The 26,780-nt window shown below is 58.8% G+C and overlaps 1 protein-coding gene across 1 annotated transcript in view; it reads right to left on the reverse strand.

Moving 5' to 3' along the window:
- Window positions 1-24,945, reverse strand: part of CFAP46 (cilia and flagella associated protein 46) — a 143,577-nt gene extending 118,632 nt beyond the window's left edge. Inside the window, exons 1-16 of the mRNA XM_038010269.2 lie at window positions 24,436-24,945; window positions 23,536-23,660; window positions 23,146-23,277; window positions 22,565-22,629; window positions 20,170-20,334; window positions 19,141-19,264; window positions 18,557-18,651; window positions 15,690-15,800; window positions 12,216-12,315; window positions 9,171-9,269; window positions 7,308-7,498; window positions 5,482-5,710; window positions 5,109-5,229; window positions 2,758-2,881; window positions 2,031-2,158; window positions 935-1,062 (exon numbers count right to left, since the gene is read on the reverse strand). Coding sequence (XP_037866197.2) covers window positions 935-1,062; window positions 2,031-2,158; window positions 2,758-2,881; window positions 5,109-5,229; window positions 5,482-5,710; window positions 7,308-7,498; window positions 9,171-9,269; window positions 12,216-12,315; window positions 15,690-15,800; window positions 18,557-18,651; window positions 19,141-19,264; window positions 20,170-20,334; window positions 22,565-22,629; window positions 23,146-23,277; window positions 23,536-23,660; window positions 24,436-24,484 — 1,986 coding nt within the window. The 5' untranslated portion in view covers window positions 24,485-24,945. The remainder of the gene's footprint in view (window positions 1-934; window positions 1,063-2,030; window positions 2,159-2,757; window positions 2,882-5,108; window positions 5,230-5,481; window positions 5,711-7,307; window positions 7,499-9,170; window positions 9,270-12,215; window positions 12,316-15,689; window positions 15,801-18,556; window positions 18,652-19,140; window positions 19,265-20,169; window positions 20,335-22,564; window positions 22,630-23,145; window positions 23,278-23,535; window positions 23,661-24,435) is intronic.
- Window positions 24,946-26,780: the final 1,835 nt, after the last annotated feature.

Here is a 26,780-nt window from a genome sequence, read left to right on the forward strand (position 1 = left end):
AGGCCACGCTCATGTTGCCGCAGCACAGTGACTGCGAGCTCAGACCGAGGTCCCAGGGCCGGGTTTAGATCCCGCTCTGCCATTTCCACCTGCTGACTTTGGGCAGGGCGAGCCCGGGAGTTTCTGAGCCTGCGTGGGAGGAACAGGCCTGGCGGCCCCATGGCAGGGGCCCCGGACATCACGCCACATTCAATGCACTTCTGCAGCAAATGCTGAGGTACCATCCCCCCGCGGAGCCGCGGTCGCCGTGTGTCATCCACACAACTGCACATTCGCCACTCGGAAATGATTCCCAAGAGAAACTTACACCCATGCACATTTTGGGTTATATTTTTCTCCTAGAAAATCTCCCAAGAATCCAGGAAGTTTACCCTCCCTCATATTTGTTTTGTTTGAAGCACAGAAGGTTCTATGACGATAAATATCTCCAGTGGGTTAACAGGCCATGTGGACACCAACGCCTGCCCTGCAGAGGGTTGTGCGGACGCAGGAAAGCAACCCTCCAACGCTGTGGCACAGGGACGCACCTCAGCCCCGACGAACCCCACCCCCGGGACGCACCTCAGCCCCAACGAACCACACCCCCAGGACGCACCTCAGCCCCGACGAACCCCACCCCCGCGACGCACCTCAGCCCCGACGAACCCCACCCCCGGGATGCACCTCAGCCCCGACGAACCCCACCCCCGGGATGCAACTCAGCCCCGACGAACCCCACCCCCGGGATGCACCTCAGCCCCGACGAACCCCACCCCCGGGACGCAACTCAGCCCCGATGAACCCCACCTCAGCGACGCACCAAGCCCAAGTGAACCCCACCTCAGTGATGCACCTCAGCCCCGACGAACCCCACCCCCGGGACGCACCTCAGCCCCGACGAACCCCACCTCCGGGACACACCTCAGCCCCGACGAACCCCACCTCGGCGACGCACCTCAGCACCGATGAACCCCACCTCCGCGAACTTCCGCAGCAGGTCAGGACACACCTGCCTCTGCAGGACAACCTCAGGGTGGCTCCAGGTGTCCTGCATCGAGCCGTCCCTACCTCGCCTCTTCTTCCCTGAGAGAAAAATGGCAGCAGGTAAGGATCATGTTTTTTTCTAGCAAATATATAAAAACAAGAATTCCTGGCCCATCTTGGAGTGCCTGAGCCTCTCCCCAGCTCCCAGTAGGGTCCAACAAGGTGGGCGGGTGAGCGGGAGGCGGGCAGCTTGCCCAGGAAGGGGCTGGAGGAGCTCTCCGTGGGGTGGCGGAGCTGGGTGTAGTGCTGGCCCCCAGCCAGGGCTTGCTCTTGGCCACATCCCTGCAAATGCTCTTGGCCCCTGTGGCTCTCCCAGCTCCTCCTGCATACCCCACCTTCTGGAGGGGTCCCCCCTGACTCCTGCAGGACTCCCAGCTCCTCCTGCATACCCCACCTTCTGGAGGGGTCCCCCCTGACTCCTGCAGGACTCCCAGCTCCTCCTGCATACCCCACCTTCTGGAGGGGTCCCCCCTGACTCCTGCAGGACTCCCAGCTCCTCCTGCATACCCCACCTTCTGGAGGGGTCCCCCCCGACTCCTGCAGGACTCCCAGGCCCCCTGTGCCCATTCTGTCACTTCCCTCGTCCCTCTGGGTCCTGACTGTCCCTGAGACAGGAGCCTCTCCAGGGCCTCGTGCTGACTGATGAGGCTGCCCCACCCATGTCCTGCTCCCGCTGGGCCTGTGGCCACTGCCCTCTGCCTGCAGGCGCCCCGCATGGGCATCTGCTCGCTGGCTGTGGCTGCCCCTGCCTGAGCTTCCGAGGCCCTCAGTGACTGAAGATGGAGCATGATGATGGTGCTTGTGGCTCGGCTGACACAGCCAGATGTGGTCGCCGCCCCGTGATTGGCAGTCCTGATAATTAGTGGGAACTGCTACTACTGTGACTTAGCTATACCCTTTCTCATGTGAAGGCCCCATGGGCTGTCACTGCATGAACCACAACCCTTCCCGCACCCAGAGGGCGGCTGTGGCCAGGCTGGGACGCACTCGTGAGGGCGGGTACAAACCTCTCCGCAGCCTCGATTTCTTCACCTTGACGTTGTCATACAGGAGGCAGAAGCGGCTCGCCGTCCGACAGACGTCCCACACGCCTTGTTTCCGGGCCACTTTGGCCAGCTCTGCCCAAATCTGTATCCTGCTCACCAAGAACCCAAACGAGGGAAAAGTGAGTAGACAAACGTGGCTGCTAAAGTTAGAAAACACCTGGGCTGCCTGCCTGAGAAAAGGCCACTGTGGCTCTGCGATTTCGAGGTGGCAAGGAGCCCGGTGCTCGCACTGGGGACGGCCTGGCGGCTGCATGTCCCGGGGTCGGGTGCAGCTCTCTGCTTCCCCCTGCCAGTCAGCTGTGAGTGGCACCTCCCTTCCCTGTGGTGAGAAGAAAGGCCGTGCAATCCGCTGCACGGAGCAGGCCTCCTGGGGGCGGTACCGCAGGGTTGGTACCAAAAATCAGCCTGCTTTGGTCACAGGTGCTGCGTGTCCTCCGAGTGACAGCAGTGACAGGCGGGACAGGGCGGCTGCACACCTCACAGGCGGTGGCTGTCATCACAGGCTGGGGGTCCCATCTATGTCGGGACCCCCAGGCGGGGACCTCCTCCCACCATCCTGAGCAGATGACCTGGCGTGTCCCCAGACAGCCACACGCAGGGTCAGCTCGGCTGCCACAGACGCTGGCTCTTGGGCTGAGCGACCCCTGGGCAGGGCTCTGTGTGGCACTCTGGCCTTTTCCTCACTCACCTCTCCTTGCTGTTTTCGTTGCCCAGGCGCCGCAGGTGCCCGGCAGCTTTGTCCACGCTGACGATGTGGTGCCGCGCCTTTGCACAAAGGTAGGTGAACCGGCCCCTGCTCTTCCCGGTGGAGACTGGGACGGAAATGCACAGGCAGGTGTTGGGGCTGCTGGGGAAGGGCCGGCCGGGGACGCGCCCATCAGGAACCAGCGCCCCGCGCCGGCGCTGGGGTGGCCACGCATAGGTGGTGGCTGCAGGGGCCCTAGATCCCCGGCTCCCGGGAACAGAGCTACAGAGTGGCATTGCCTGTGTCTCCCGCCAGCAACGAGGCCAAGCCAGTGCTCCTCTGAGTGGGGGAGGCTCCAGGAACCGGGGAGCAGTCTGCCAAGATCCTCCTGCTGCCCTGCTGGCTGCGCTACCTAGCTGACGTCCAAGCAGGGGCACCCGGCCTCAGACTCCCGCGCTCCCACCCAGCCCCTGTGTAGCACCCCAAGGCCCAGCAGTTTTATCTGCATGACGTCAGAGGTTTCGAATCACCGCTCCTTTTCCTGGCAAATAAATCACAAGCACCCGGAACTCAGCTCCACACCCAGAACTCAGCTCCACACCCTGGGGGGCCTCCTGTGCATGGGCAACAGGGGGGACTGGGCCTCCCCTGGCTGGTGTCTACCCTCTCGGCCGGCACAGGGGTTCACCTTCAGGAGCCACTCAAGGGTATCCTCCCCTGGAGCCTGCACCACCCTCACTCCCCCTGGGCAGGGCCCCGCAGCACCTCCTGCTGGGTGTAGGGCACTGTCTCAGCCCCACAGCCAGCAGGTGGGCATGCACCTGACCCCCAGGCAGCCAGCAGCACACGCCCATGAATGAAAGGAGTCAGGAAGGCAAAATAGGTACATCCGGGTCCTACTGGTGGATCTGCAGCTGCTCCTCAAACTTATCAGGGCAAAATGAAAGCACAGGTGCGGCAGCATCTGAGGGCGGTGGACGATGAGGCGGTGACCCCTCCCCGCTCCAAGAGCCGCCAACCTTCCCTTGCAGGACACGACCCACCCTGCATCTGCCCATCTCCTTGTCTCAGACCCGAGACACGACCCAGCGGCTCCATTCCCGACCACTGTCTCCGCAGGCTGCAGCCTGGGTGACGCCTGGTTCATCGTGCTGGGCGAAAGCCGCCAGCTGCGGGGCACTGAGCTGGAGGGAGGCCTGGTGGCAGCCCCCAGCAGGACCCTTAAGGGACCAATGCGAAGGGCTCCTAAGCCAGGCCCAGCCTGGCCCCTGCACTGGGCTGAAGAGAGTGGGACCGCCTGCATTCCCACAGCCACTGGCGAGTGCCCAGAGAAGCTGGGGCAGTGGGGGTGCAATACACCCCCGAACCCTGGCTCAGTCCCTGCACGTGGGCCGCATGGCCCCATGTCCCACTACCCAAAGCCAGCTCAGGGTCTCCCTAGGACAGACGTGATGGCTTCAGCTTTGACCCCGTGATCCAGGGAGCCCTGTCCTGTGCCTCTGGCAGTGGCTCAACCCCACTCCCCAGAGCAGGGTGTGTTGAAGTCCTCGCCCCCAGGACCTGAGTATGACCTTCTTTGGAGGTAATCTGGGTCAAATGAGGTCACCAGGGTGGACCCTAGTCCAGTCTGACTGGTATCCTTTTTTTTTTTTTTGAGACAGAGTCTCGCTCTGCCGCCCAGGCTGTGGTCGGATCTCAGCTCACTGCAAGCTCCACCTCCTAGGTTCACGCCATTCTCCTGCCTCAGCCTCCCGAGTAGCTGGGACTACAGACACCCGCCACCTCGCCTGGCTAGTATTTTTTTTTGTATTTTTAGTAGAAACGGGGTTTCACCGTGTTAGCCAGGATGGTCTGGATCTCCTGACCTTGTGATCTGCCCGTCTCGGCCTCCCAAAGTGCTGGGATTACAGGCTTAAGCCACTGCGCCCGGCCTGACTGGTATCCTTCTAAGAGGAGGAAACGAGGACACAGACCCCCAGAAGGAACGGCCCTGAGGACGCAGGGAGGAGACAGCGTCCACAAGCCAAGGAGGAGCCCTCGGGGGAACCAGCTCTGCTCACGCCTTGACTTCCAGCCTGGGACTGGGAGGAGTGAGTTCCTGTTGTCTAAGCAGCGGAGCCCGTGGGGTCTGTCCCAGCAGCCGGGACACCCGACATGGCTGGCATGTGCACAGAAGACCCTCGCTGGGCTTTGCCAGACCCGGCAGGCCGAGATCGGGGGACACTGCTGGTGCACGGTCCCTGCACATCCAGGGGCCGTGGGAGGGAGCATGGGGACTGGGGAAACCCCCGGGCAGCCTCGGAGCCATTCCAAGGCGGATGGTTCCGGGCTGGAGAGCCCAGTGCGGCGCTCACCCTTGGCCTCATTCTCACTGTCCAGCACGATCTGAAACGTGTCGGGGGCTAAGGCCAGGCCTGCGTTCACCAGCAGGGCCCGCTTCTTCCTGACGCCGTCCTTTGGGGTCGCTTTTTTGGCCTGTGAAAAGCAGAGACTGATGAGGAAGGGGCCGCTGGACTTTCCGCAGCACCTTCTCCAACTTCTGGAGCCTCCTGGCTGTGGCAGGGCCTGTGTGGTACTCGTGCTCACAGACACAGTGACAGCTCGGCCCCAGGCCTCCTCGCCTCAGGCGGCCCTGGGCAGCTCCCGCCCTGCCGTGCCTTCAAAGCCCAGCCCCGGCCCCATGCTGGGGTTACAGCACCCAGCCTCCCTCACCTCCCCGGGCAGCACCTGCTCGATGGCCATGATGGCCTTGTCCTCTGCACGCTCGGGGGCCTGGTATAGTGTGGTGCACAGGCGCAGCCGGGTGGAGGCCATCTGGAGCCTGTCCTGGTAGAGGCCCAGGCTGTCCAGGCACGCGGCTTTCTGGAGGTGCTCCATGGCGGGCTCCAGCCGGTCCTCGTCCTCCTCGATCTGCGCCATCTCCATGTGCACTTGGCAGCGCAGCAGCGTCATGAGGCTGTGGGGGTGGCGCGGCATCAGGGGCCCTGGCAGGGCTGAGGCTGTGTCGGGCTGGGGTCACACCCTCCAGGGAGAGGCCTGGAGTGGCCCCAGCATGTAGGGGAGACTTGGTGCCCGGTGTCCCTGGCTTTCTGCCATCCTTTCAGTGATGTCCCTGCCTGGCCCTGGGGACTCACAAATGGGGACAAGGAGGGAAGACAATGCAGACCCCGGAGGCCTCGGCAACTCACAACGGCAGACCCGGAAGGAAACCTGGGCGCTAGTGCAAGATGCCCGGCTCTCTGCCTGGGGACAACTTCCTGAAGCGTGGGGCACAGTTCCCACAGCCTGGGCACAACTTCCTGAAGCGTGGGGCACAGTTCCCACAGGCCACGGTGGCAGAGGTCAGGGTGCAGGGCTGCGAGGGAGGCTAGGGTCTGGAGAGGAAGGGCTGTGCAGAGCAGCCCAACCAGCCCGTGTGGAGGTGCCCTGGATCCCCTGGCCTCAAGCAGCTGTGTGTGGGTGCTCCAGACCCCCTGGGCTCGAGCAGGCTGCGTGGGCACAGGAGTGCACGTGTGCCAGGCTTGAGAAGCGGCTCTAGGGGCAGCTGAGCCGGGGTCCGGGTTCATTCTCAGCTGTGGGAAGTTGAAGGATGGCCCAGGGGGGTGTGAGGGGTGTGGTCACCATGCTTCAGGGTGTGTATCTGTGTGAACTGAGCCGGAGTGATGCTGGCCTGACACAGACTGTGCTAAGCGGTGCATGTTCTTAGCCCTAGAGAAATCCCCCATTCCTCCAAAAGGTATAGTCAAGAAACCAAGAAGCCAACAGAGGAAATTAAATAGAATTCTAGAAAAATTCAGGGAGCCCCAGAGAAGATGGGAGGGAGCTGTGGCAGTGCAGGGAGGTAGCAGACAGGGAGCTGGGGCTGAGCTGGTGGTCTCAGAGTCAAAACCATACTGACAGCAAGAGACAGAAGAGGCTGAGCCCTCCCAACAAGAAACAGGTCCTGAGACCAGGGCTGTGGTTCTCCAGCCACCCTGGGTCCAGGCTCTGCAACATCTTGTGGCTGCCCTTGCCCCCAGCACCTGTCTCCTGCCCACCACGGCCCACCCAGATGCCTGCCGCCTGCCCGCCACGGCCCACCCAGATGCCTGCCGCCTGCCCGCCACGGCCCACCTAGATGCTTACCACCTGCTACCACGCTGGCCCCAGCATTCCTGTCACCCCTGAGGACACACCGTGCTTTTCCGGGACGCTGGGCCCTCTGAGCACTCCTGTCTCACCCAAGATGACCCCAGTCCCACGGGGCCACAACCAGCCCCCCACTCTCAGCTTCTGTGGCCATGACAGTCCCCTTCAATGGAGGCTTGAGGGGCACAGATGCCCGTGAGGCACAGCTGAGCCTGCTTCTTCCTCTGGCCCCACCAGTGCTCCACACAGAGGACCCGGCATGCCTGGCCCTGAGCAGAGACAGAGGGTGGCCCTTACTGAGTACGGGGGGAGTCTGCTGCTTGTGGCACTGGCATGGCAAGGGGGCTTGGGCCACCTTCTCCTCCTCTGTGTCCTCCCGTGCACCACCCGCTCTATGGAGGACACAGCGCAGGTGCGCACCCCACCTGTCCACCTTCTCCAGCACGTCCGCAACGCCAGCCAGGGGCTTCCGCAGGTGGTGCCGCAGGTTGTGCTGCAGCAGGGGCAGGCAGGTGTTCCACTGCGTGGTGCACACCACGTGGATGACCCGGGGGTCGCCCAGGCGGACGGCTCGCTGCAGCGCCACGTCTAGTCTCTGTATGATATCCAGCTGGGCCTGCGGAGAAGTCGTGGGCGATTCTATGGAGGTTGCTGGCTCGAGCTACGGGGCTGGGGCGGGACATGTGCAGGGCACGCCGAGAACTCAGGCCCTAGATTCATTGCCCTGTGTGGCGCCATGCTCAAATCTGTCCGTGAAAATGGCCAGAGTGACTCTAGGAGGAAGTGGATGTCTCACAAGATAGTACACGCAGGAGGCTTGGCAGGACGCACACGTCGTGGCTGCGCCCGCCTCCCCCGTGTGGACTCAGTGGCGGCTGCTCCCTTCCTGATCCCGTCTCTTTCCAGGGGCCTGTGCCCACGACGCTTCCCACCCCCAGAACGTCTCCTCCGGTCTGTGCTACACGGGCCCTTCCCAGGACAACGGCTTAGGCCAGGATTTCAGTGGAGCCCGTCTCCCCACACTCCCACCTCCCACAAGCCCTTCTGGGCCGCCCACCGCCCTGGGCTCACTTGGCCATGTCCCCACAGCCTGTGGCTTCCACGGGGGCCTCGCCCTCATGCTGCCTCTGGGCTGGGTGGAGCCTGCACCTCACAACCCCATCCTGCCACTTGGCTGCTGGGTCTGAAAGCCTCGTACGCCGGTGCCGGCCCCTCCGAGATCCTCAGCAGGTGAGGCGGGGGAAGCAGCCGTACACCCCACAGTGCCACAGTCACAAGCAGCCTCTGTTCACTTTCACGACAAAGTGCAGCAGCCAAAGTGTCTGGAAATCATTCCTTAAACGAACTCTCATTAAGCGCCTACCACATGCCTGGCACTGGTGCACAGCAGCAAAAAAACCTCCCACGAGACGCTCAGCCCCGCGGAGGCAGACCCAGGAGCAAGTCCACAGAGGCGTCGGCGCCTGCCGGGCTGTGATACATGCGCCAGGCAGTGCGGGCTGAGGGTGGGTGCCTTAGGAGTGGGGGCGGGGAGGCCTCCCAGCTGCCCTGCTCATCCCCCACCCCGGCACCTCCAGCACTGACCCACATGCCCCTGGCTCCTCTGTGCCCAGCGGGGCCTTGTACTGCCGGGCTGACAGACTCGAGGGCTCCCGGGCCGACCCACCACACTTGCCGTGGCACCATGTCAGGGCTGCGTACCTCCATTCTGTCAGGTTTTTGTTCATCTTTTAACTAGGAAATTCTTACTGAGGAAGAGTCTAAAATGATTTCTAAATCCTTTCGTGGCAGTGGCTGCTATTCTGGAGCCTGACGTCTCAGACAGCAGGACGGGGGTGGGTCAGGCTCACGTGCCTGTAATTGGCAGCTGACCCCAGGGCCGGCGGTGGCTTCTGCCCCTCGTCATTAGGACGCCTTCCCGGACTCAAGTGAGGCTGGCAGAAAGCCCTCATGGGGACGCGTGGCCATCCCCCTGTCCTCCCGGGCAGACATCACCACATGGCGGGGAGGGGGCAGCTCCACAGGGGCTGCAGGAGGAGGGTCAGAGGGAGTCACATCCCAGCCCCCACCTGTACGACCCCAACCCACCAGGGAGGCCTGTGGGCCCCTGTGCGTGGGAGAGGAAGTGTGGCACTGGAGGCTGGACTCACACCCGCTGTCACAGGAGCCAGGGCGAGTCCAGCAGTGGGGTCCAGGCCGTGTCCCCGGTACCCTCAAGCCTGGGACACACTCAACTCGCACCGAGTTCCCGGAATCTGCAAAATAATGCCAGGTGTACGACTCCTGACCTCAACAGCCGCTCGGATGTACATTTTCATCTGATTTTCAAGTCTTAAAGCTTCTGATTCACACTCCAGACATTCCATTTCAATCAGCTTCCCAGGATCCTGCAGATATACACAGTTTTTGAAAAGATAGAGATCTGTAAGGGAAGCAGCTGTGCACATTCATGAACTTCAGAGGCATTTAAAATATGACTAGGTAGAGGCTTAACAAATACAAGTCATACGATGACACACAGACACCTACGACGCAGAGGTTTAAGTGAGGAAGCCGTGTTTTCAGCTACACCAACTCCTCGCCTGCCTGCAGGCCCTACCGCCTGAGAGCGGCAGGGGAGGGTCCTGACTTTGCCCTTTTCAGGGGCCTTGTCCCGGCTCCCAACACCCGGTACCCAGGCCTCAGCCAGGCTGCTTGGGGGCCCAGGGCTGCGCTGAAGTCTGGGAAGCGATGTGTTGTGCGTCACGCTGGGAAGAAGGGCACTCTACCTCTCCTTTCTCCGGGGCTTGCTGAGCTCGGGGAAGACGTCCCCAGGCCTCGGTGGCCCTTACAAAAGCTGGGAGCAACATGTCGCTGTCATCCAAAGACCACACCCCTAAACCTGCCCCGCTTGAGGGGTGACACTCCTAAACCCGCCCTGGCACGAGGGGTGCAGGTCTTCTGGACACAGGAGACTCAAGCTCCTAGTCTGTGAGCGCAGGTGCTGATGGCGCAGCGTCTTCACAAACAACAGACACAGATGTCCCAAGAAGCAGGTCCTCAGCAGCAGACTCCTCCGTCCCGGGGAGCGGGTCCTCGGCAGCAGACGTCCGCAAGGATGGGAAGTACCTGCAGCACCTCAGGATGGCTGCACCGCAGTCCAGCACGTTTGGGCCTTGGTGCCGGCCAGGATGGAGAGCGCAGGAGGCCGCCGCCCCAGGCTGTGTGCCCCCGCCTGTCCAGCAGCCGCAGGCCTCCATGCCACTGAGGAAGCCACGCCAGGCTTCACAGGGGTCAGAAAAAGAGCTCCATGCTTCCCACATGGTCACGGATCTTAAAACTCTTTATGGGGTCCCACAGGTCCGGGCGTCTGCCTGGTTAAATCATTTCCACCATTCACTCAGGCAATCGTGAAATGTATGACGGTGGATAGTCTTTAAAAATGCACCAAGGCTTCAAAATTAAAAACCATTCATATCCTTAACATTAGTGAGCTTTTAATTCAAACTAAATCCCATGAGATCCTGAATGTCTACTAGGAGGCTGGCAGGGATAACAAGCCTCCCAGCAGAATGTTCTCCTAGAGAAGGTCGCTTTCGACCAGCGGTGAGACAGGAGGTAACAGGAGGGCTGGGGCCTGAGGGATGGGCAGAGGCCAACCGGGCAAAGGGCCAGGAGAGCGTCTTCAAGCCAGGGCAGAGGGACACGCTCTGCAGGGGCCACGGGCGGTGGCGGCAGAGTTGGGCTACAGGAGCAACCCCACGGCAGCAGGGGCCTGCCCGGGAGCCTCAACCTGGGATACACAAAACATTGCTTTGAGTTCCACAGCAGCCCTCGGAGATGAGTCCTGTTACTGCTGCCATTTTGCAGCGACAAACCCTGAGGTGCAGGGAGCTGAAGGAAGGGCTGATGGGGAGGAGGAAGTGGGGCCGGACCCAGGCGTTCCACAGTCATTCTGAACTGGGGACACTGCGCCATGGAAACCCAGAAGATGGAAATGGGGCCCACAGAAGCCAGTAAAGGGCATCAAACACAGGAGCGCCTCCCACGCTGCCCTCATCCTCCGTACTGCATGGGCTGCCGTTTCCAGCCTTGACCACGCTTCCCGCCTGTCTCTCAAGGCCACGTGAACTGCATCTCCTGTTCTGAAACCATTTCCAGATCAGCACAGCCCTCAGTGTGACTGGCCGGCTCCCCCCGTGCTGAGCCACGGCCGTGTCTCCTGCACCACTGACGACTCGGTTTACGATTACTCGTGGGTAACCGGTTTACGATTACTCGTGGGTAACCTGGGGCAAAGCACAGAGCAGGTGCTCAAGGAAGACACCACAAGGGGAGCCCCAGCACGCGAATGTGCACCCGAGGGTCCCCCCTTCACTCTCCGTGTGTAAAGCGACACTCAGTTTGCTCAAAACCACCCGATAAACTGATCACATTGTCCCTGCTCTGTGGCAGGGCCTGTGGCAGTTCCCAAAAGCATCAGCAAGTCTGACGTATTCAGTCTTACACACCTTTGGTTGTGTGAAGCTTTTTCTGGAGGGCGGTTCTCTAACGTGTATTCTTAAAATATTAAAAGTGAGCATTCCCTAGTCATTTCATGTAAATACACTCATCTTAGGGAAAAATCCTAAATGCAGAAAAATGTTTTAGGCACAAAATGTTCACTGCAGCCCTTTATGTAATTAGCAAAACATGATACAGTAGCCCCCCTTCTCTGAGAGGATATGTTTCAAGACCCCCCAACCCAGTGGAGGCCTACAACGTGGAGCAGTCCCAAACCCGATGTACACTGTGATTTTTCTAGACAGAAATCCCTATGATAAACTTCAATTTCTAAATTAGGCACAGTACGATATTTATAACAATAATAATAAAATACAATCATAACACTATGCTATAATAAAAGTGATGTGGCTGTGGCCTCTCCCTCAAAATACCTTAATACTTTCATACTGTAGGTGCCTGCAGGTAGCAAACTGCAGAAAGTGAACTGTGGGTAATGAGGCATGGCCGGTGTGACTTACACGTCCAATAATGAGACTGCTGGAGAATGTTCCAGATCATTAGCATCATGACATTTTACACTGTCCGTAAAGTGGACTCTAGAAACAACTGTGGTGCTGTGGACCCGTGGCCACAATAAAGGTAAAGAGAAATGGGCAGGTGTAAAATTGTAAACACCATCTGACCACAGTTGTACAAAACACAGGTAGGAAAGACGGCAATGTGCCAACCACTGACTGAAGCCCTGGGGGCCACGGCCTTGTGAACTGCTTTTCCTTTCTTTGCCTTTTGTCCAAATGCACGGTGAGCAGCCTCCCATCCCCAGGCAACAGTGTCATAAAGCCACTTACTTTGCTTTCCATCTTCTTGAGGTCTGAGAGGCAGTCAGAGGAGATCTCCATGCATTTCAAGGTCAAGGAAAAACGTGCCAGTTCAAAAAGCAAAAGCATTCTGCAAACAAACAAACCAGCCAGCACCGGCTCAATATGGGGGGGGCAGCAAATATGGCTGCACGGGAGAATCCAGGTTCCCCATTCAAGCAGAGGCAGGAAAGAAAGGTAGGATAAGAAATACATAAAATTAAATTAATTAGTAGAACAGAAGCCCTGCGGGGAGGTCCCAGCAGGGCTTTAAGCTACAGCATCAGAGCCCAGCAGTGTCCCGGGGCCAGCACAGTTGTGGAGGCCGGCCCAGGGCCGGGTCCCTACTGGACGCCCTGCTCCTCACTCTCCAGGCCTTCAGGTCATGTGCAGATCCCAGGGGAAGCACAGGGAGGATGACATGCGCACCCAAAGCCATGGTCTTGCACAGCAGCTCAGACCCACGTCTGCAGCTCAGCGAGGCCAGAGGACATGCAGGGAAGAGGCAGGTTCCTCACCACACAGAGCCTGAACCTTCCCCTCCCCACACAGAACCTGGGCCTTTCCCACACTCCCCACACAGAGCCTGAATCTCCCCACACTCCCCACACAGAGCCTGAATCTCCCCACACTCCCCACACAGAGCCTGGACCTTCCCCATACTCCCCACACAGAGCCTGGGCCTCCCTCCTCTCCATACAGAACCTGGGCCTTCCCCACACTCCCGCACAGAGCCTGGGCCTTCCTCCTCCCCACACACAGCCTGGGCCTCTCTACACTCCCCACACACAGCCTGGGCCTTCCTCCTCCCCACACACAGCCTGGGCCTTCCTCCTCCCCACACACAGCCTGGGCCTTCCCCACACTCCCCACACACAGCCTGGGCCTTCTTCCTCCACACACAGATCCTGGGGTTTTGTCCTCCCTACACAGAGCCTGGGCCTTCCTACCATGCGACAAGCCCGTAGGGGCACCGCCAACCGCACCTGCAGTCACCAATCAGGGTCTGCGTAGAAATCGATAGGCTGAGGCTAAACTTTGTATCCACCTCTAAAGACCCACAGTGCTCCAGACAACTTCAAGAAAGAACAGAGGGTGCACTCAGCTCTCCCCTCTAAGGCTTCCTGTTGAGCTGCAGGGATCAGGATCATGCTCCTGGGGTGGAGATTAGGCCAGGGCTTCCCTCCGGGATGGCTCTCTTCCGGGAGGAGCCCGTCCGCTGGTGTCCCTGCAGCCACCCACAGTGTCTCCAGACATTGCCAAATGTTCCAGGGAGCAGGTCTACATGTCTTCTGCCGTCTCCCGGGGAGTGATCACAGTCTTCCCGGGAATACATTGGCGGCTGCAGGCAGTGACCCAACTCGGCCCTCAGTGTGGTGTGACCATCCTCCCTGCATCCCTGGGGAGCTGTGGGCAGGAGGCGGCTTTGGGGTGGGGTGCAGATGCTTCTCCGCCCCTCGTCCCTGCCCACCTCCTCCTCCCCCTGCTCTGCTGTTGGGCCCCCTCAGGTCCTGGCAGGCCTGGCATTGCAACACTGGCCTCTCCGTCCTACCTGAGCTCCAGCACACAGGCCTGCTGGGCAGGGCAGGAAGAGAGAATCCGTAAAAGTGGCTGACAATGTCGCCTGTGGACAGACCTCGGAACAGGGCTATTTACACTGGTCCTGAGACCTGTCGTCGGAGCGCCTGGCCACAGAAGGGGACGCTCGGCCAGGGCCACAGCCACGCTCGGCCAGACTTCAGTTAGCACCACTTGGAGGGTCTGATGGAAGACGTCAACTCCTTCTGGAACAACGTATCCACACACGTCCCCATGTACACATGCACTCATACTCCTCCTGAAAACAGACCCACCAGCGGGCTGGCCCTGTGCCCCTCCAGCCACCCCACGGTCCTGGGGCTCCTCCCTCGAGGAGCCTACAGCTGAGCAGCGGAGACCTCAATGTTGGGCGGGTGCCACCTCCCTGATGAGACCACGAATGAGCTGGCATCTGGCGCCCCTCACTGGCACTGATAAAGCAAGCTGCCCCACCAGGACCGAGCCTGGACCCCTCGCTGGCACTGATAAAGCAAGCTGTCCCGCCAGGACCGAGCCTGGACCCCTCGCTGGCACTGATAAAGCAAGCTGTCCCGCCAGGACCGAGCCTGGACCCCTCGCTGGCACTGATAAAGCAAGCTGTCCCGCCAGGACCGAGCCTGGACCCCTCGCTGGCACTGATAAAGCAAGCTGTCCCGCCAGGACCGAGCCTGGACCCCTCGCTGGCACTGATAAAGCAAGCTGTCCCGCCAGGACCGAGCCTGGACCCCTCGCTGGCACTGATAAAGCAAGCTGTCCCGCCAGGACCGAACCTGGATCCACAGGAACCGAGTCCTCCCAACACCCCGTGAGCTTGGGGGGCCCCTTCCCCAGTCCAGCCTTGAGAAGAGACCCCAGACCACTCAACACTGTGGCTGTTGCTGTGCCTAGGTTCCTGTCCCACAGACACGGCAAGGTCATGGATCTGTGCCCCGGTTCTTGTCCCACTGACACGGTGAGGTCATGGACCTGCACTCAGGTTCCTGTCCCTCAGACACGTGAGGTCACGGATAAGCACCTGGGTTCCCATCCCATAGGCACAGTGAGGTCATGGACCCGCGCCCAGGTTCCCATCCCGCAGGCACGGCGAGGTCATGGACCTGTGCCCTGGTTCCCGTCCCGCTGACACAGCGAGGTCATGGACCCACACCTGGGTTCCCGTCCCGCAGGCGAGGCGAGGTCATGGACCTGTGTTGTTTCAAGCTGCTAAGTTTGTGGGTACTTGTTATGCGGCTGCAGATAACTAATACACCTTCTCTGTTAGTGTCCCGTGTGGCCACCAGAAAACCTAACAGACAATTTCAGCTCCCGTATCAACAAGCTTTACTTGTTTCCCACTCTCTTAAAAACACACAGTGCTATCAAGTAGGTGCAAAGTCGCTCTGGGGGGCAGGGGACCAACCCCCCGACCCACCCGCACCCATGAAGGCAAAACCGGCCAGCGCTTTCCATGTGCTTCTGAAAATCTCAGGCTCAGTTTCCTGCTTCCAGGATACCAGCCTCGGACTTACCCAAACTCTCAACAGTGCCTGGAGGATTCGAGAAAGCACAGAAGCCAAACAAACCAGCCTGAAAAAGGCTCCAGAGAAACCTGTTCTCCCACCCACAAAACGCCATGCAACCACCAGAACAGTGAGAGGTGCCACGGTGACCGAACCATCCATATGCCTACAAACTAAATTCATGTTAAAAAGTAGGGTGTGAAAGTGTTCGCAAAACAGTACAAATCTCGGGCCACAAAAGACCAGAGAGGAACTTACTAAAACCTCCACGATGGTTGGCTTTTGCAAAGGTCGTTCTAGTTGCTTGTTTTATATCTTTTCACATTTTTCAGCTAAATTTTGTACAATGATTATGAAGAAGTGATACTGGAAAAAGACACACACTTACTTTTCTTCTCTGATGGAAGGAAAGCGCTGGTGGTTGTAATGACTTAAGTGTCTATAGGCCTTCCTCAGAATGACACTGACGTCGCCTGGTAAATCATTTTGCTCTGCTTTTCTAGAAATAATTCAGAGAATAATTCACCACAAGATCTTGCCAGATTTATTCAAATTCTCCTAAGAGAAACTCTGTGTGTATGAAACTGTGTTTCCCACTGAAGAGGAGACTGAAAATAACCCCTCCTGCTTTCTTTCCTCAAATTCCTGAGATGACTTTTCACCCCTTCTGGTCCTCCTTCCCTCCATGATGCCTGGCCTTCCCACAAGGCTGGAATAGAAACGCTTAGACAAGACATGCCCAGACCCCTTGCCAGAGCCAGCATCCCACATAGGAGCCAAACACGGGAAATTTGGGGCTCGCTCTCTGCTCAACGGTGATAGGACCTGGATCAGCATTGCTCTCTCACAGGGATGCTGGCCATAGGACACAAAATCTCAGATCTCGTCACCGACCTCGGCACCCAAACACACCGTGATCTCCTCACTCCCCTCATCATCCAAACACATGGCGATCTCCTCACTCCCCTCATCATCCAAACACACCGTGATCTCCTCACAGACCTCAGCATCCAAACACACCGTGATCTCCTCACTCCCCTCATCATCCAAACACATGGCGATCTCCTCACTCCCCTCAGCATCCAAACACACGGCGATCTCCTCACTCCCCTCAGCATCCAAACACACCGCGATCTCCTCACTCCCCTCAGCCCCCAAACACACTGCGATCTCCTCACTCCCCTCGGCCCCCAAACACACCGCGATCTCCTCACTCCCCTCGGCCCCCAAACACACTGCGATCTTCTCACAGACCTCAGCATCCAAACACACCGCAATCTCCTCACTCCCCTCAGCCCCCAAACACACCGCAATCTCCTCACTCCCCTCAGCATCCAAACACACCGCGATCTCCTCACTCCCCTCATCATCCAAACACACCGTGATCTCCTCACTCCCCTCAGCATCCAAACACACCGCGATCTCCTCACTCCCCTCAGCCCCCAAACACACCGCAATCTCCTCACTCCCCTCAGCATCCAAACACACCGCGATCTCCTCACTCCCCTCATCATCCAAACACACCGTGATCTCCTCACTCCCCTCATCATCCAAACACACCGCGATCTCCTCACTCCCCTCAGCCCCCAAACACAACGCGATCTCCTCACTCCCCTCAGCCCCCAAACACACCGCGATCTCCTCACTCCCCTCGGCATCCAAACACACCGTGATCTCCTCACTCCCCTCATCATCCAAACACACCACGATCTCCTCACTCCCCTCATCATCCAAACACACCGCGATCTCCTCACTCCCCTCGGCCCCCAAACACACTGCGATCTCCTCACTCCCCTCGGCCCCCAAACACACCGCGATCTCCTCACTCCCCTCGGCCCCCAAACACACTGCGATCTTCTCACAGACCTCAGCATCCAAACACACTGCGATCTCCTCACTCCCCTCAACATCCAAACACACCGTGATCTCCTCACTCCCCTCAGCCCCCAAACACACCGCAATCTCCTCACTCCCCTCAGCATCCAAACACACCGCGATCTCCTCACTCCCCTCATCATCCAAACACACCGTGATCTCCTCACTCCCCTCATCATCCAAACACACCGCGATCTCCTCACTCCCCTCAGCCCCCAAACACACCGCCATCTCCTCACTCCCCTCAGCCCCCAAACACACCGCGATCTCCTCACTCCCCTCGGCATCCAAACACACCGTGATCTCCTCACTCCCCTCATCATCCAAACACACCACGATCTCCTCACTCCCCTCATCATCCAAACACACCGCGATCTCCTCACTCCCCTCGGCCCCCAAACACACCGCGATCTCCTCACTCCCCTCAGCCCCCAAACACACTGCGATCTTCTCACAGACCTCAGCATCCAAACACACCGCGATCTCCTCACTCCCCTCATCATCCAAACACACCGTGATCTCCTCACTCCCCTCGGCCCCCAAACACACTGCGATCTTCTCACAGACCTCAGCATCCAAACACACTGCGATCTCCTCACTCCCCTCAACATCCAAACACACCGCGATCTCCTCACTCCCCTCGGCCCCCAAACACACTGCGATCTTCTCACAGACCTCAGCATCCAAACACACTGCGATCTCCTCACTCCCCTCGGCATCCAAACACACCGTGATCTCCTCACTCCCCTCGGCCCCCAAACACACCGCGATCTCCTCACTCCCCTCATCATCCAAACACACCGCGATCTCCTCACTCCCCTCAGCCCCCAAACACACCGCGATCTCCTCACTCCCCTCAGCATCCAAACACACCGCGATCTCTTCACTCCCCTCGGCATCCAAACACACCGCCATCTCCTCACTCCCCTCAGCCCCCAAACACACCGTGATCTCCTCACTCCCCTCAGCATCCAAACACACGGCGATCTCCTCACTCCCCTCAGCATCCAAACACACGGCGATCTCCTCACAGACCTCAGCATCCAAACACACCGTGATCTCTTCACTCCCCTCGGCACCCAAACACACTGTGATCTCCTACAAGCTCTTTCTGCACTTGGCTTAAAGCCGCCTTCTCCCTTCCGTGGCCTCACTGGCCTCTCCTCCGTGCTGGGAGGGAGGCAGGGCCACGGATTGGGGGTGGCCTTCAGATCCCCACACCCTGAGGCGTCCCAGGCTCCCACTCTCCAGCTCCACTCACTGCAACTCCAGACTCACAGGCCCCTGGACACAGGACCTCCCCCCATGGAGGGGACAGAGCGCTCCCAAGCCCAGCACTTGTGAAACTCATTATTTGCTCTCCCTCCCAAAATGACTTACGCTTTTAGCATATTAATATAGAAAGTGACTGACAGGCTAATGGAATTTTTCTTTTCTTCCTTTAACTGAAGTTCGTCCATTAATTCATGACGAACCTATCATAAAATTGAAGAGATTATTAATCTGGATTCGAACAATTAGGTAAAGGTTCAGATTTTGTGTCTAGATTTTATTTTCTCATTAATTAAATTTTGTATTTAGTTTTTCAGATACAACTTAAGCTGATTCCCCATATGTCAAAATGAATCGCTGATGAATGCTTTTGGTACATATTCTTGTAGTAATTACTTGTTTCTTTGTGAATTTTCTATTAACTTCAAAAAAATTCAAAGCTATTACAAAGGAAAAATTCAAAGAGCGACGATAAAGGCAAAAGACCCTGTTTTGCTTTCAAAATGTCACAGTTCTATACATTGGATGAACTGCTATTTCTTTTTAATATGTTTATATATTTTTGTTCATGTATCTATGCATATATATTTTTATATCTCTCAGCAAACTTATCTAATTTCTATGCAGTTTTCTCAACAATGACTTTTAAGAAAAGTACTTCCTATGTCTCTATTTCCAATACGCTGATTTACCATAACGGAAAACATCTGTCGGTATTTCTGCGGCACGTGAGACTTGATGAACGGAGCTGCAGTGGAGCAGAACCTGGCAGCCTCCTCCTTTCTTCCAGCTTGCAGGTAACACTCCAGAAGCTCCCTAGATAACAGACACACGCCACTGGTCAACCTGCTTGAAACTGTTTTCTCCTCTCTAATAACCAGGTTATTAAACCATTATATATTTTGTGTTTCACAAACTTTAAAAGCTACCCCGCGGTCAGCTTCTTCAGCCAGAACCAGGCCGTGTGGCTCACCGGGAACGGCCAGCAGGCGCCAGACAGCTCGTTACCGCTAGCACCGGGGCGTTTTGAAATGAAAGATCTGTACTGATATTCTTCAAAGGTTCCCCAAAAGGCCATATAGCAGGTAACCCACACCTGCAGGCTCTGGGTTCGGGGTCGAGGAGGGCCACTCTGGAGCCGACACAGCTGGGATCCTCACCGGGGACATCCACCCATCCCCAGCCTGCACAGAGAGCTCCACAGACACTCGGGCCCATTTCCTTTCTGCCGCCCAGCACAGTGACCGAGGCATTGGTGACAGTCTGCAGTGACCCCTCAGGGCTAAGGCCAGGCAAGGCCAGCCTGCCCCAGGCTGCCCCAGCTTCCTCGCAGGGCCGCCTGGGCTCCGGACATGCTGACTCCGCTTAGTTTTATGCTGTTAAAACACCTACTGCATTAATATTTTAAGAGCTAAGATTTTAAAATCAGGAGCCAGGCTGGGTGGCGCAGGGTTACATCTGCTTTGCCGTGAGTCTAAACACAGTATCTTGTTCTGTTGTCATAACCTCATAACCAGGGCACGGCAAATGTCATCTACAGATTTTGGAAACAACCTTCGGACAAGACACACAGAAACTTGTGACTGTGGGAGAAAACGCACACGGAGTGTGCCCCAGTGATGTGGAACGCCCATCCGCCCCGCCAGGAGAAGGGGTGGTGGCCTCAGAGTCGGAGGGCAGCTCACTGGGAGGCCACGGAGGGCACAGCGAGCTCAACTCACAGCATCAGCTCGGCGTGCCACTCCTTGTCTTCCTCCTCGGTCTGACTCAGCACGTTTACAATTTGGGAAAGGCTGGGGATCAGATGGTGGCGATATCCAGGCTCGAGGAACGGCCTCACCATCTGCCAGTAGAGGACTGATGCATTGTACACCAAAAAGTAATACCTACAGCACAAGCAGAGGACGTGGAGAACGTGGTCAACGCCTAGCCAGCCCAAGCTGCAAAACCAAGGGGCCACTGTGTCTCCAGAGCCCCTCCCAGGAGGGGCCTCAGGTCCTCCCCCAGCAGACGGCAGCAGCCCCATCTGAGAAGCTTTGGCCTGGCCTGCAGGAGCACCAGGATGCAGAGCCCTTCCCTGGGACAGTCTTGGGCGGCCCTGCGTCCAACGTGCCATGGCTCTAGTGCAGGCCCAGCTGTGATGACCCGGCCACAGGCTCCCAAGTCCAGACCAGGGCCTCCTTCCTCAATCATTCCACAAACGGATCGGCCCCCTTCCCTTGAAAACACACCACTGACCAAGGCCTCCTCTGGCTCTCAAGGGATAGACAAGAATGGGCAAGGACAGAGGGAATCAAGGAAGGCTTCCTGGAGGAGGTTACATGCCTGCCGTGACCTGAAAGATGTCAGGAGGCAGCCAAGACAGTAGTAGAGGAAAAGAAGGTCAGGCAGATGGAAGAGAAGGAGGAGCCTTTGGGAAACAAAGCTCCTGTCTGCCAGCATACAGTGTGAAGTGGAGGAGGGTGGACTGGAAGACTAAACAGAGACCCCTCTCAGGGGTCTGGGCCTCTCCCTGGGCAGCAGGGAGCCATTGCAGGGACTGAAGTAAGGGAATCCGGGCCCATCTGCCTTTCTCACCCTAGGGCCACTCCACAGCAGGGCAGGCCAGCTCTGCCCTGTAGGGCCTCCGTGCCTGGTGGTCCTGGGCTGGCCACCAGGTGTACCAGCACTGCTCAATGCCCAGGTGGGAGGAGGACGCCAGGGTGGCTGTGGCAAGCCCACTCCTCTGAGTTTACTCAGAGCCACCATGTGACCCTGGGACAGGACTCATCTTGTCTCCAGATTTTCAGGAGAGGAGCAGAGGTGCGGGGTGTCCTGACCAGACGGTCACGCCTGCCTGAGTCAGAGGGGTCGCCATGGGACTCCAGCGGCCTGCTGCTTCTCCCTGGATGCCGCACCTCGAAAGGAACCCATCTCCTCCCTGTAAGTGGCTCTCCGCAAATCCCCACTGTGGCCTCAACATGCCCGTGGTCCGGCTCACAGTCTCCTGTCCCACTGCCACTGCCCTGGACAAGCCAGTGCTGTCCTCTCTCTCCACACAACCTGGCCCTTTCCCAAAGATGATCCCGACCTCTGGCAAGGCTCTGTCACCCCATGGTCCGTCCACGGTGCCCCCAAGGGTCCTGGAGAGAGCAGCCTCCTTCCCGTGGTACCCACCACTCCCGCGTCACACCTCCCTCGGAAACACCCCTTGTCTTTAGAATCTGTGGCTTGAGATGGGGCCTCCCCGTCCCCGTCCCCATGCAGGGAAGATCTCTTGGGCTGGGCCCTACATCCCCACCACTTGCAACAGAGTGTGACCAGAGAGGGCCACCAGCAGACAAGCAGGCCGATGTGGGTAGAAGGGACCAGGGAACCCACAGCTTCTATTTAAATCTCCTCCAAACATTGGATCCTATTCAAATATATGATATATATTCAAACAAATATGCTTGAAACTGCCAAGCTTGCACAAAACTGATTTGCATAGGATATGAATCAGTTTTGTGCAAGCTTAACAGTTTCAAGCATGATATTTGTTTTTGTGCAGTAAGCGCTGATTTTGTACAGTTAGCTGGAGTCGCCTCCGCAGGGACAGCGGCCTTGGCCAAGCCGTCCGCTAGAGGGCAGCAAAGGCACGCCAGGCAGAAGAAGGAACCCTGGGGAAGGAGCCGGGCGCTCTGGGGGTACACACCCAGGGAGGCCCTGGAGAAAACAGACTTTTTTTTTTTTTTCTTGAGATGGAGTCTCGCTCTGTCATCCAGGCTGGAGGGCAGTGGCGTGATCTGGGCTCACTGCAACCTCCGCCTCCCGAGTTCACGTGATTCTCCTGCCTCAGCCTCCCCAGTAGCTGGGATTACAGGCTTGTGCCACCACGCCCGGCAGAAAACAGCCTCTTCACAGCCACCTAAAATCACAAAAACCGCCGAGTGCAGAAGAGGCTGTGACTCGGAATTCTGCATGAATGTGGCCTAGTCCACACGCTAACGAGATGAGGCAGTGATCACACGTGCGTGAAAATCACAAACCACAAACGAGGGGAAAACCCACAGTTCAAATAAATACACCCACTTGGTAAGTTCTGGCTCTGAAGTCTTCACCCGGTTAATGAGAAAAGGCCACTTCAATTTCGCCTACCTCGGTTCTCCTTTGGCAAAGTTTATGGCCTTCATGTACTGAGTCACGCAATTTTCAAATTCCTCCTAAGGCAACATAAAGAAGCACAATTAGACTGAAACACTGAACTCTGCTCATTGCCCTGTCTGCAGATGCCACGGCTCCTTCATGGTTGGCCTGGTACCCCCTGTGTATCCACAGGTGACGGTGTGGCAGACAGCCTGAGTGTCGTGGCGATGTTGTGGACCTGCACCCGGGTTCCCGTCCCACAGACACAGCGAGGCATCAGAAACCGCAGTGCCTGTGCTCCAGCACACCCACTCCACCCCAGCCCCCACTGCCCACTCGGGGCAGCTGCAGGCGCAGATGCCACAGAGACCACACTGGGACGAGGCAAAGGTCCAGGGGTCCTGCATGTCAGATACGACTACTTGAGCAAAAAGCATGAACGGGAAATGGTGCAAGTTTCGTGTCACTCTGGAAATTAATTCCTTCACTCTACTACCCTAAGAACGATTTAAAGCCTGGTCTAGGCTGGCACTGTTCTGGAGGTGGGGTGAAAATTGAACTGTTGGGGAGAAGGGGCACAGGACACCTCTCACCAGGTTTTCTGCCGACTTTGGGGCACACATCTGGGCCCTGCACAGGTGCGCTCGGCCCAGAAACTGGGTGATGGGCGCCTTCACCTTGAAGTACATTTGGATGCAGTCCTTGCTCACCTCTGGCTGCCCCATCTGCAAGAGAACACCACCATGGAAGACCACAGACCTGGAGGCTGTGGCCTCCCTGCCCAGAAACACATGGGGCCGCTTTCAGAACAGGCCCCAAGCACAGGTGCAGCCTGTTTGCAGCCCCCACCCTCCATCCTGGCCCCTTGACTGCCCGGCCAGGAGCTGCCTCTCCCCAGCCCCACTCTGCAACCACTAGACGCCCAGAGGCCCTCCCTCTCCCTGTCAAAGCTGCCCTGACCGAGGATCCCGGGAACTAGTTACCTTGAGGGCCTGCTCTGCACACAGAACAAACAGGTCTGGGCTGAAGCTCTCTGAGGGGTCAAACTCCGATTTCCCTAGGTTGGCCGATTTGATCAACTCGTAGGCCTTCTTCAAGGACGCAGCATCTGTCCCAAACAGGCGGTTAAGGAAGGTTTGGTCACTGGGCTGGGAGAAGTGAGCCGGAGAACGCGATCCCTAAGGCCCCAGGCAGCCGCCTCAGGTCCCGGCCACAGCACCGGTCGCCGCCAGGGAGCAGCGGTGTGGGCACCTTCCTGTATGTTTGCCCTGGTCAGACAATCGGGAGGTGGGAGGCTCCGGCTGTGGCCCTCGAGGGGTCACCCATCTGGCGGGCTGGGATGAGAGGGTCCGCGGCCTCCCCGGGGCGGGGGTCGTGGCGGGTCCGGGGCCTCCCCGGAGCGGGGGTCGTGGCGGGGGTCGTGGCCGGTCCGGGGCATCCCCGGGGCGGGGGTCGTGGCGGGTCCGGGGCATCCCCAGGGCGGGGGTCGTGGCCGGTCCGGGGCCTCCCCGGAGCGGGGGTCGTGGCGGGGGTCGTGGCGGGTCCGGGGCCTCCCCGGAGCGGGGATCGTGGCGGGGGTCGTGGCCGGTCCGGGGCCTCCCCGGGGCGGGGGTCGTGGCGGGTCCGGGGCCTCCCCGGGGCGGGGGTCGTGGCGGGGGTCGTGGCCGGTCCGGGGCATCCCCGGGGCGGGGGTCGTGGCGGGTCCGGGGCATCCCCGGGGCGGGGGTCGTGGCCGGTCCGGGGCATCCCCGGGGCGGGGGTCGTGGCGGGTCCGGGGTCACCCCGGGGCGGGGGTCGTGGCGGGTCCGGGGCCTCCCCGGGGCGGGGGTCGTGGCGGGTCCGGGGCCTCCCCGGGGCGGGGGTCGTGGCGGGTCTGGGGTCACCTTGCTGGCTCTCGGCGCGGACCAGCTCCTGCGTGATGACCAGGTCCATGACGCCGGCGCCCGGCTCGTCCGCCCTTTCTGGGGTCCGCGGTGCGTCCCGCCGCCAGGGTCGGTTGGGTTCTCCCGCCGCGAGGACCCGGCCACGGTTGCCTGGAGACCGAAAGGGACGCGGACGCGCGGGCTACGGGGCGGCGGCGGGGCCACACTTCGGCGAAGGCGAACAACGCCGAGCGCCCGCCCGCCCCGCCGCCAGCTCCGCGGAGCCCGGACACGGGGCAGCGACCCCCGGCGAGCGGCGGGAAGAAGAAAGGGAGAGAAGGCGGCAGGGGAAGGCGGCGGGGGAGGGCGGCGTTGGGGGGCGCCGGGGGGTCCGCGCCGGCCCCCTCTCCCCGCTCAGGGCTCCTGTGTGCCCGGGTTGTGGTCCTGGCACCGGGCTCACCCTCCCCTTCCCCGAGAACTTCTGACTGCGTCCTTCGCGCCTGCGCTCCTCCGCTGGTTCTTTCTCTTTCTTCCTTTTTTTCTTTCCCTCTTTTCCCTCCCCTCCCCTTCCCTCCCTCCCCTCCTCTCCCCTCCTCTCCCCTCCCCTCCCTCTCTCCCCTCCCATCCTCTCCCTCCCTCCCTCATTCCGTCATTACTTTAACAGGTGGTGACTTGCCCCTGCCACGGTCCTGGAAGTGCAGCGGGCACAGAAAGTCGCGCAGAGGAAATGCGGGCTGCGGGCGTGGAGGGGCCGCCCTGGGGTCGAGCTGAGACCTGGCAGCGGAGCGGGGCGGGAGGAGCAGACGCAGAGCCCAGGGAGCGGGGAGCGGGGAGCGGGGAGCGGCGCGGCCACCTGCCCGGCAGGGCTCCCCACCTCCCTCCCAGCCAGGACCGAATTGGAGACTGGAAGGGGCGCGCAGCCCGAGCGCAGGGAAGCCCGAGCCACTGAAGGACTTGGGTCGGCCTGGGGCAGGGAGGGCCCAGGACTCACCCTGGGGTGGGCGCGCTCCGGGAACTCTAGGGGAGGCCCACCTGGGAGAGGACCCCCGGGAAGAGGCCCACCTGGGAGAGTGGAATTCCACCCGGGAGAGGGCCACCGTACCTACATGGGCTCAAATAAGCTGCCTTGACATAGTTTTGAAACCTGAACATCATGTTTCTCAGGCTCCTGGAACCCCACCCGTCTTGAAGTTGGCATCCTCAGATCCCTGCTAGATGACTATATTCCTTCCCAAAGATAGTTCTCAAATGGGCCTTTGTTGGTAAAGACACTCCACACATGGGTATAGCCTTGATAAAATATTTTACCCGGCAGAGAAAGTATCTCCAAACATAATGTAGTAAGAGATTTCCCAAATCCAAGGGCATTAAATATTAAAACTCAGTTTTCTAGTTACACATTAGCCTTAAATATCAAGAATGTAACACAAAATTATCACAGAACACAGGAAAAGGAGATGAGAAAGGCCGCAGATGGGCAGCTAGGTGGGTCAGGGCACAGGGCAGGGTCCGAAAGGGTCCCCAGCACAGGAGCATCTGTCCCCGTAGAGTGGGGGGCACCACCCTCCTGGCACGTGGATGTGTGCAGCAACCTGGCACTGCTATGGACCCGTAGTCCAGGCATTCTTATGGAGGCTCCATCAGATCATGGTGGATGATGCCTAGAGGAGGGTGGGTGCAGGGTTGAGAGCTGCAGGTGCTAATCCTGGCTGGTCTCTCTGGTGACCGGCCCCCCTCCAGGAGCCACCAAGCCTCACCTCATTTGAACAAAAGAATCTGCTGCCATCACCCAGGAAATTCCGAGGGTTTTTGGAGCCCTGTGCTGGGTCTTGGGGGCAGAGACCGGATCTATTCATTTCACGTTTTGTCGCCCCATCTTGCCAGGTAGAGACGGTGTCTGTGTCTGGGTTCCCAGGCTGGACCCCAGATGCCTGCTGTATATGCGCCCACTGGCGTTGCCATCACAGGGCACTCTCTCATGCAGCTTAAACAGCAGGAAAGGAGGCAGAAAGGCCAAGATGAAGGTGTGGCTGGAGCTGGTTCCTCGGAAGGCACCCCGCGTGGCCATATGTGGTTGTCGTCTGTTTCTTGGTGTCCAAATGTGCCCATCTTATATGGACACCAGCCATGGGGTGTAGGGCCCACCCTGGGACCTCCCGTTAAACAGATCACCTCTGTGAAGACCCTGTCTCTAAATAAGGTCACATCCTGAGGTTGTGAGACTAGGACTCCAGCATGAGAGTTTCAGGGGGACACAGTTCAACCCACAACACTTGCTTAACCAGAAGGTGGTGAGAATTCTGAACATTTGTAATTTCACCAGGTGAAAGCCAGGAAGATGGCTGAATTGTTGTTTAAAACATCTC

Source organism: Chlorocebus sabaeus, chromosome 9 (genome assembly GCF_047675955.1).
Source record: "Chlorocebus sabaeus isolate Y175 chromosome 9, mChlSab1.0.hap1, whole genome shotgun sequence".
Lineage (NCBI taxonomy): Eukaryota > Metazoa > Chordata > Mammalia > Primates > Cercopithecidae > Chlorocebus > Chlorocebus sabaeus.